Source organism: Crocuta crocuta, unplaced genomic scaffold, assembly GCF_008692635.1.
Source record: "Crocuta crocuta isolate KB4526 unplaced genomic scaffold, BGI_CrCroc_1.0 scaffold431, whole genome shotgun sequence".
Taxonomy (NCBI): Eukaryota; Metazoa; Chordata; class Mammalia; order Carnivora; family Hyaenidae; genus Crocuta; species Crocuta crocuta.
In genome coordinates, this window is record NW_027528859.1 from 1,613,808 (window position 1) to 1,624,156 (window position 10,349).

The 10,349-nt window shown below is 54.4% G+C and overlaps 1 protein-coding gene across 1 annotated transcript in view; it reads left to right on the plus strand.

Annotated features, from left to right (window-relative positions):
- ANKS6 (ankyrin repeat and sterile alpha motif domain containing 6) overlaps positions 1–10,349 on the plus strand; it is a 42,994-nt gene that overhangs the window by 4,264 nt on the left and 28,381 nt on the right. The window contains exons 4-10 of the mRNA XM_077756058.1: positions 58–262; positions 1,173–1,279; positions 3,141–3,289; positions 4,534–4,732; positions 5,496–5,545; positions 8,439–8,648; positions 9,751–9,904. Of these exons, the coding sequence (XP_077612184.1) occupies positions 58–262; positions 1,173–1,279; positions 3,141–3,289; positions 4,534–4,732; positions 5,496–5,545; positions 8,439–8,648; positions 9,751–9,904 (1,074 nt within the window). The remainder of the gene's footprint in view (positions 1–57; positions 263–1,172; positions 1,280–3,140; positions 3,290–4,533; positions 4,733–5,495; positions 5,546–8,438; positions 8,649–9,750; positions 9,905–10,349) is intronic.

Sequence of the window (10,349 nt, forward strand, 5' to 3'; positions counted from 1 at the left end):
AAGTAATCTAGCAGTGCCAGGCCCATGGATCACCAGGTCTCCTGCTTCTGTTTGCAGGAAACTTCCAGCTGGTCAAAGAGATCGCAGATGAAGACCCCAACTACGTGAACCTGGTCAACGGGGATGGGGCAACCCCACTGATGCTGGCGGCCGTCACGGGGCAACTGCCTCTGGTGCAGCTACTGGTGGAGAGGCGCGCTGACATCGACAAGCAGGATAGCGTGCATGGCTGGACGGCCCTCATGCAGGCCACCTACCACGGGTCAGTGCCCGCGCCACTCCTACAGCAGAGTGCAGTACACATAAACTCAGAGCTGTGAAGAGCTTGAGGCACACACACAAAATTAAAGAAGCGCAGGCTTGTTCTATCCTGCATCCCTGCCTTCTATGCCTCGATTCCTATTACCTCATCACAGAATCCACCAGGGGCCGTAAAAACCACACAGCAGGAATGTTTTCTGCAGGCAGATGATTTTCCGTAGGTTGATTTCAGTTGAACAGTCTGGAGTTTTCTCATTGAAGCCCTTAAGTCACCCCTATTGGAAATGAACAATGGCTGTTCATACTATTGGCTCCTGGGCAACCCGTGCTGACACTTGGCCTAACCCTCTCCATTTGAATAGGCACCGGCATTGACTGGTGCTTCTGAGTCCTTTCTTGTCCTGTCCCGGAGGCCACCTCTTTCGGGTAGGCTGACCCAAGGGCTGGGAGCTGCAGACAGTCTTACAGCGGCTAAGTGATCTGATTCCAAATTATGGGCCCTTTCCTTGCCCTGTCTCAGGTGATCACAGCACTTTCCTGCGTCATCCTGAAGCAGTTTTTGCCTTGTTTGGTGAGCCTCGGACATCTACTTCAGACACCTCGGCCTGCGTGAGGCTTCCGCAGTGCAGGGGTCCCGATTTGGGGCAGGAGGAGTTTGGGACCTGCTTGTGGGTGGTGGCCACGTGGTTTTTCTTTTGTTTGTGGATGGAGCACATGAGCTGTGGCTGCCATCACATTTAGGGCTACTTCCCACGGGGTAGGGCACAGAGAGTGTGAGACAGTTTGCAGCTCTTCATGTCCTTCTTTCAGCCTCAAAAGGGGGCACTGATATCGTCAGCTTCTTAACCCAGGAGCAAAGCCAGGCTTTTGCTCTCAGTGCGTCTAACTCAGGATTTTTCTTTCTTCCCCAGGAATAAGGAAATTGTCAAATATCTGCTAAACCAAGGAGCAGATGTCACTCTTCGTGCAAAAAATGGGTACACGGCTTTCGACCTAGTGATGCTGCTGAGCGACCCTGGTGGGTTTTTTCAGGAAAGGGGTCGAAAACCCTCATGGCCTTTCATGAGGAATGGCCTTTCACTGTCTGGGAATCAGGATAATCGCCTTTGTGTCCAGCCCTTGCTTACTCCCCCAGGAGGTCACCCTCAAGCCCCGAGGGCTCACCACATGTCCTCAGGCGGGTCCTTCCCCTCCCCCGCAAAGGCTGGGCTGGCACCAGGTAGTCCCCTACGCTTCTCTGGTGCCAGCCTTTGGGAGTCTCCGAGGAGGAAGGCCGGTGAGACAGGAGTCTGCCTTAGCAGGCCACACATGTGCCAGAATGGTATCTGGGCTTCGCGACCAGAAGCCCTGCCCTGGGAGGAAACAGAAAGACCCCTTCGACAGGCAGAATCGGAGGTGGAGCAGCAACTTCCTCTGCTCAGTCATGTAGGTGGGGGCTGCTGGATCAAGGGCACCATGCTCAGGGTGTTACTGTCTCTGGTCCCACCTCTCTTGGGCCCCGCTGGCATCTGCTGCTCCTCTTGGACCCTCCCTCACTGTGACAGGCCCCCCTCTGGGACCTGAGGCATCCAATTAGGCAGCTCAAGGATCAGAGTCTGTCTGTCTGTCCATCCTTTCTCCTGTTGCCCTGGAGTTTGAGCCCAGGGAGGGGAGAGGCTAGTAGGCCCTTCTAACCCACAGGCTTTGAGCCCTGAGCCAGATCCCAACCTGCTGGCCCTGGGAGAGGACTTGACCTCTGCGGTCCCAAGTGGACTTAGTCCTGCTGCCTCTCTTGGCTACAGGGTGATGGCCAGAGAGCCCTCCCGCACCGCCAGCATCGCCCCCTCTCCCACCGCTGCCCGCCCTGCCTGTCTCAGATGTACACCCGGCTCCCTGTCATCCTCGCAGGGTGCGTGAGGGGAAGCAGAGCTGCGTATCCCCTCGTGGAGGGGAGGTGACTGGGGCCGGGGGAAATGGCTTGTCCCCGGCCAATGAAGTGGGGTCCTCCGCCAAGTCCAATGAGCTCACTCCACCTGGCTGGAGGCCCTCCTGGTGTGCCAAGAGTTTGTGTCATTAGAACCCCTGGATCGCACACACTTTTCTCAGACAAACCTGTGTCTCGCTGTGTCTCCTCTCCCTTGCCCCCTCCGACCACTTCCCCCTCCCTTGCCCAGTGAGGTAGTCTCTCCCTAGTTGATTTTTTTTCCGAATGGGTTTTTTTAAATGAAGTTTTTGCCTGAAATTTTTTAAGAAACACATGTATATTATTGAACACTTGGAGAGGGAAAAAACAGTTATCAAGAGAAAAGCACTGTTAATAGTTTGTAAGGTATTCTTCTCAATCTCTGTTGTTGTTTTGATAACCCAGTTATTAACTACTAATAACGCCTCCCCTTTCTTAAGCACTTCCCTTAGGCTAGAAACTCCCTCGACTCCTCCAGACACCTTCATGTGGTGCATACTGTCACCCCTTTTACAGAGACACAGAGAGGTTCTCTAGCTTACCTGCAGTTGCACGGCCAGGGAGGGACAGAGGCAGAATTTAACTCCCTGCCACCTGGCTGCAGAGACCGTGAGATCATGACTTGAGCCGAAGTCAGATGCTTCACCGACTGAGCCACCCAGGCGCCCCAAGCTTGTGCTTTTAAAACACGCTTCTCCCACTGTCTGTCTGTGGGGAGAGGGCTCCTGGTTTTCCTTTCTGGTCAAGTGGATGAAGCCTTGCTGGCCTGTTTGCCACCTTTTGAAGACCAGACGGAGAGACCAGTGCCTCGATCCTGGAGTAACATAGACGCTGGAGCTTCACAGCTGAGTTCTAAGGCTGATGGGTCTTCTTGAGCCCTCTCTCCCTGGCCCAACAGACGAATTTGCAGGTAAAGTGCTGCCTTTTGTGCCCATAGACACGGAACTTGTTCGACTGCTGGCATCTGTCTGCATGCAGGTGAACAAAGACAAAGGCCGGCCCAGCCACCCGCCACCTCTGCCTCACTCGAAGGTCCGACAGCCCTGGAGTGTCCCAGTGCTGCCCGATGACAAAGGCGGGCTCAAGGTTTGCCTTTTCCTGTCCTAGAGGGCTTTAAAGAGAGACGAGTTGACGGGGTGGGGGGTGCCTGCTGCTTCCTTTTAACGCAAGGCTGGTTTAGGGTGAGGGTGGCCCTGCAAGGGCAGGAACTAAGCCGTTGGTGAGCAGTAAGGAACAGTGAGTATCCGGGAAAACTGGGCTGATTCTATAACCTGCGGTGACCACTTTGCAGGAATGTGGGTTCGTGTTGTCAGATTGTCCCATGTTTTCCCAGAGACGCTAGAACGCTAGATGTGGAAACTCAGCTAACAGCTGTCGGGAGTTGGAAAATTTTGCATGATGTGGTACTGAGCTGGCCGAGCCAGATGCCTCTCCTCCCAGGCCGTCTGTCTGCGGCCTCTGCTTCAGCATGTGGGACATGCTGGGGTCTCCCTGCGGCCCACAGGCCTCCAGTTGGGGCTCTGTGGAAATACCCTAACATCCTCCAGTTGCTCATTTCTAACTGCGAGCCAAGTGTTTTTCTTTGAATTTCTCGTCCTCCCCATCCTGGCTACTTGGTTGAAATCACTTACCTTTCCTGCATCCTCTGTGGGGCTCTCGGGCTCTGATGCCTCCTCAAATCCGCACTCAGCTCCTGCTCTCTGCTCACTAGAACCCAGGGTGTCCTCTCAGTGTTGTTTGTATAGGTCCCTTCAGCCCTGTGCTCGCCGCTGTCTCCCTCAGCCAGGCCCTCACAGCCTCCCTCCCTGCCGTGCCGTAACCCCCGAACTGTCACGGGGTTAGGGGCACCCTGGGGAGTAGCACTGGGCCTCTCTGCAGGTGGAGAGGCGTCAGCTGCCAGAGCAGATGGCCCGGGCCTGGGTGTGGACGACACCTCTCACGTTGTCACTGGAACGGGGGGAGAGCTTACGCAGTGACTGATGCTATGGTGTTTGACGTTGCCTCCTGTCCATCTGTCTGTCTCTGACTCACTGTGAGACTCTGCGCACATTGGCACCCCATCTGGACCTCCATTTCTCAATCTGTGCAATGCGGAGACTGACTGGATGAGGGGTGGCAAATAGGGTCCGCTGTCAGAGGTCAGAGCCCCGAAGGGCTGAGTCAGAAAGGCTTCAGACAGAACCACGGTTTTGTGGGACGCTTTCCTGTGACCGATTGGGAATACGTGTCACGGGCGCAGGGGAGCAGAGGGGAAGCACGTGTAAAGTGTGTCACTGTCCCTGGGCTGGCTGTTCGTGGAGCGTGACCTCTGCTCTGCGTTCCCTTGGCAGTCCTGGTGGAGCCGAATGTCCAATCGGTTCCGGAAGCTCAAACTGATGCAGACCCTGCCCCGCGGGCTCTCCAGCAACCAGCCGTTGCCTTTCTGTGATGAACCAGAGCCAGCGCTGGACTCCACCATGAGGGCGGCTCCCCAGGACAAGACAAGCCGCTTGGGGCTTCGTGACGTGGCCCCCACAGTGAAAGATAATGGTGAGAAAAAACTGCATGTGCTGTAGAATTTCCAGAATGGTCAAACCCAAATTCTCTGCTCTTTGTCCTACCTCTTGGGCTGATGTCAGAGGTGAGATGATACTGGAACGTGTTCCTGGAACAAAGCAGCTGGTCTGGGGAAGAAGAGACAGGCAGGGACACAATTGCAGTCAGCATGGTAGATGGGGACATCAGTGCCAAGGGTCCCCGGTTTCTGTCCCTCACACCCTGCTCAGGGACCTGAGGCCAGCCACTGCCTCTCTCTTGCCTTTGATAGGTGATCTTCCCACCTGTCACGCATGATTGATTTTTGGCACTGGAAGTGTTTAGAAATAGAACGAGTTACCTAGGGGTGGGGAGTTAGATTCCCACCACTGGAGGTATTCAACAGATTGGACGACTTTGCCAGGGCACTGAAGGAGATTCCCACACTGATTGGGCAGTTGATTAGATCACACCCCTTCGAACAGACTCCCCACACCCAGCCTAGCTCCTTCGGCACCTCCATTTGAGACAGACTATTGAGCTGGGTGCCCCACTGTCTGACCCAGCACAGCAGTGGCTTATGGAAAGGCTGAAAACACGTTCTGAGATACCTTTGAGATGCTTTCCCTCTCTTCAGATATTGAATACCAATTATTATTAAATACTTAATCGCTCAGGAGAGTTGATTTTCCAGGTTGAAGGCCGACCTGGTCACTCATCCTCATGCCACGAACTTGTTGGGGGGGGTCATTTCAGGAAACTTCCATTTGTCTCTCAGGTCCTGGGAACACGAGAGGAGACAAAGAAGATGTGTTATTGACAACCATGGTGAGTATGGGGCTGTTCTAAAAGCTTTTCAGGCCTCTGCCTGTCATTAGTTGATTGATTTACAAGGCTGGATGTGGACATGTGTCTTTCTTTGTGGTGGTCACAGATGGGGTTGATAGCGAAATGTGTGACACAGCTCTGGCACTGAGGAATTGGAACCGACGCCAGCCCTAAACTGTGGGTAAGGCTGTGCTGGGGCTTAGTGGCCAGATGTCAGCCCTGACTGCATTCACAAGGAGGCGGCACTGAGGCCAGGCCTTGCAGGGTAGGAATTGATGGGTGACAGTGAGCTCACCGTTTTGGTTGTGGGGACTCGGGGAGAGGAGTCCCAGAGGAGGCTGTGTTTCCAGCCCAACCTGAGAGTCCTCCGTCTCCTCATCTGTGAATTAGAGATGCATCAGGAATAGGTTCAGCTGTGAGTAACAAAAAGTCCTCCAATAACTGGCACAAATGAGACAGCAGCTTATTTTTCTCAAGTGCGGGTCAGGACTAGCATGTTGACCCATGGTGTCCTTCTACCTGTTGGTCTCCCGGGCTTGCCTTCTATTATGAGATGGCCACCAGAGCTGTGGCCGTTACTGCCTCCTTCCAGCCAGCAAGAAAGATGAGGGGAGGAAAAAGTGACCAGGGGCACACACCAGGTGTCTTTAAAGAAGTTTCCTGGGAACTCGCACATCACTTCTGCTTATATCAGATCGGCCAGCATTTAGTCACATCACACTGCATGCACGGAGGCTGGAAAGGACGTCTCTGTTCCAGGCGGTTGTGTCCCCTCTAAATGCCAGGGGTGTCTACTAAAGAAGATGTGGAAGACGGACCCTGGGGCACCTCTAGCAGTGTCTGACTTAAAGGATGCTATCCTTCATGGCTGCTTCCTTGAATGAGGTTATCCCCAGGAAGTGCTTAGTATCGTGTCTGGCCCAGAATGAGCTCCTGGTTATCTGCTGTATGACCTTGGACATGTGACTTCACCTCTCTGGGCTGCATGCGTTCCTCTTTGAAATGAGGGTTGGGGTTGAACTGAAGTCCCTTGAGCTCTAAGACCCTACTCTGGAGGCTGGCCAGGAGAGGGCGGTATTGGAGAGGAGAAGGGAGCCAAGCATCCTCAGGAGGGGCGGAGCCGGCTGAGTCCTGACTGGGAGCTCTCTGAGCTCCATCCCGCCCTGCTATGCGGTAGGTGTAAAAGGTGTAAATTGGTGTCTCTAGACCGGATAGCTGAGGTGGGAGCTTGTACTGCCTGACATTTGATAATCTCATTAAAGAGCAGTAATTACTTTTGTATGAAGACCAGGGCTATTATTGAAATTTTGGAAGATGCAGTGAAATATAAATAAGCAAAATAAAATCCCCCTTGATGACACATATAATGACTGACGTTTTGGGGTAGATAAGTTTTGGGTATTTTTCTAACCGGTATTTAGCATTATGAACATATCATGTCCTGCATAATAATGGCAGATACTACAACACTTACTAAGTGTCAGCGGTCCTCGGAGCACTTTGCATATATTCATTCATTTAGTCCGTGGCCAGCCCTGCGAGGTGGGCACTCTTCTCTTCCCCATACTGTGCTGAGCCTGATTTATTAACAGTTTGTCTGACCATCTGTTCCATGCCATTAAATGCTCTTTAGCCACATCACATCTGATGGCTGCCTGATGCAACATTCCGTCCTGGGAATGTGCCTCACTGACCAGCGAAGGCTTACCCTTGGACTTTGGGGGTTTTATTTTTTTGTTGTTGTCACAGATCTGATGAATATCCTTATGCCTCGATTTCTCCCACTTGCCTGTTTCCTTGGGCTAAATGTCTAGAAATAGAATCTCTGGGTCAATGGGTGCGAATGTCATTGCCTTCCAGAAAGTTTGCAACAATTTAGACTCTGTCCCCAAGGAGTGAAAACGTCCGTCTGTGGTGGGTTTGCAGCTGTGGGCATCCTTAGTCCTCTTCCAGTCCCACCCCCGCTGCTGGATGAGGTTGCTGAGGTCCAAGGGGACAGCACTGTTCACAGATTCTCAGAAAAGCTCAGGACAGCCAGGGTGGGAGCCAAGGTGCCTCCCCTCCTGCGTTGGCCCTTCCCTGGCCACCTCCTCCTGCCCCTCGGCAGATGGAGGACGGCCAGGGAGCCCTGCCGAGTGGGCGTTTGCAGCCATCCTTGCGGAGACGCGCGCCTGCCCGGCTCCCGAGGCAGGTTTAGCTGTGGGATGCCCTTCCCTGCAAAGCACCATCTGGCACCAAGGCCACTGTCTTTTCTTAATTAAAGTTAGTGCGGACTGTGTGAATGCTTTTCCTTGACAGTCCACCAGTCATCATTGTGTGGCTTCTATACTAGCCCTAAATCACATTTTCAAAATATAAAATTACAGTGAAAAATGTCAGCAGTGGGAGGTGTGGCTGGATGAGGGAGGGTGCGGTGGAGTGGGGAAGAGCGTGTTTGCTGGGCTCACAGAGAGCCAGCCTGGGCCTCCTGGTCCCCTGCGCCCTGGCCCTTCCTCCAGAGACGCCCAGCCCCGCGCACACGTCCTGCTCCTCTGGCTGCCGGACCTGCCTGCGTTCTTTCCCCTGGGCCTGCAGTGCCCTCTTCCCCATCCCCCCGGTGCCGCCATCACAGCACACCCGGCACCCCTTCGCCTCGCCTCGCTCCCCATCCCCTCTGTCTCCCATCTGGCTGCAGCCATGGCCCCAAGAGAAGCTGGGGGGTGGAGAGAGTAAATGGGGGTATTGCTTGGTTGCTGGTAGGAGCGCAGAGGGTACCACATGGTGTCTGGCCGGGCGTGGGGACGAGGGGGTAGATGGTGGTGCCATTCTGAGAAGCCTGGAGTCTTTCTTGAAGAGCTGGGAGCCCCCCCCGCCCCAGGGGAGGCTTGTCTAACCCACAGCCTGTCTTTTTCAGCTTCGAAATGGAGCCCCCTTCCCCAGACTCCCGAGTGACAAGCTGAAGGCAGTCATCCCCCCTTTCTTACCCCCTTCCAGTTTTGAGCTGTGGAGCTCGGATCGGTCCCGGACATGTCACAGCGGGAAGGCAGAGCCCGTGAAGACTGTGCTGCTCCAGAGAGCCGGCAGGGGTGCCCCCGCGGGCCTGGGCGGCGGGAGCACAGACACTGTGAGTGGCCCAGTGGACGTGCTTTGACACGTCACTCACACTGAAGTCGGGGTGTGCTGCAGGCAGAAGGGACCTCAGACCCGCTAATCCAGTGGGTTTCAAGCTTTTTTTTTAAATGAGGATGTCCTTTTGTGTCCCCTGCCCTACAAAGGGATTTCCTTTATAAACAGATTAAAACGTGGGGTGAAGGCAATGAAAGCAAGGGCCCCTCTTGTCTGTCTTTTCTCTGGAGCCCTGGAGCCCCAAGGAGCACAGCCTGAAGACCTGATCTAATCTAAGCTTCCCTTGAGTAGATGGGGAGACTGGGACCCAGGAGGGAACCACCCTACCACAGAGCACCCAGCCACGTGGCATGGGCCTGGGACCAGGTTCTTGGTTTCTAACCAACTTCCACATTACATCATTGCTCAGGGCCATGACCAAGAGCAAACACTGGGAGGCAAGTATGTGCACTACGGGTGTTTTCTTTCACCCACAAGGAGTGTGACTTCCAGCCTTTTGCCTACCGTGGCTTCTGACCTTGAGGCCCTTGCTGTGTCTCTGTAACGTCCTGATGTCGTCCCTCTTGATGTGGGAGCTTACCCCCATTTGTGTAGACTGTCCACACCGTAGATGCAGCAAATGGCAAACCACAGATGAGGATTTAGGACCTCGCCCTGTCACTGTGTGCTGAGTGATCAGAAAGAGCCAGAGCCTCCGTCTCTCTCTCTGTGAAACGGGGCTGACCTTGGCTTGCTGCTGCCTCATGGGGCTGTTGCAGTATCAGATCTCTAGCGGGAGAGTGAGAGCCCGGCCCCAAGGTGCTCCAAGTGGGCAGGGCTGGTTTGTCGTTAGTCTGCACCATGTGGAAAGCTGTCAGATCCTGAAAGTGGGGTGATTCAGGGGGAACATCACAGGGGCTCAGCCTAAGCTTATGGTCTGCTTGCCTGCGGATGAAAATGAACACCCCTTTCTAGGGGGCTCCCCGCAGACTGAGCACCAGTTGGCACGGGCGGCATGGGCTGGGGTGAACCAGCAGAATCCACAGCCCTTTCCCTGCCATCGTGTGTGTCTGAGAAGGCAACAACAGACCCTAACCACGACACCCACTCTGTGCTTGCAGACTCCTGTCAGGCCGGTTAAATTTCCATCTCTCACCAGAAGCCCCACCTCTCCTGCCAATTCTGGAAACTTCAACCACTCACCTCATTCCTCAGGTGGCTCCAGTGGAGTCGGGGGCTCCAGCAGACATGGTGGGGAGCTGCATAATCGCTCAGGTGGGTGCCAGGCAGGGGCACTGGGGGGGGGGATGGCGGGAAGACCCCTTGGGGCTGTGGGTGTGAAGTGCCCTCCCCGCCCCAGCTTCCCCTGCACTTGCTCCATCGACAGCCCCAGAAACAATGGCACACACTGTGTCCCCTTCCTTGGGGCGGCTAAGGGACTTTCCAATGAATTCACAATTTTGCCCCCCAGAGCGGCACTGTTCAAACACGTGAAATGTTCCCAGCAGTACATGGCACCTAGTTACTGCCTCACAAATGTTAGTTATCTGTGTTTTCCCACTCGGGTCCTCTCTAGCTCTCTAGACTGACCTGTTTCAAAATAATTTGAGATTGCTGGTGGATGTGGGGGAACTGGGAGAGGGAACGTGGCTATCAGCTCTGAGTGCTGGGGCTGAGCAAGTTATTGGCACAGCTGTGGAGGATGGGCCGGTGAAGCTCC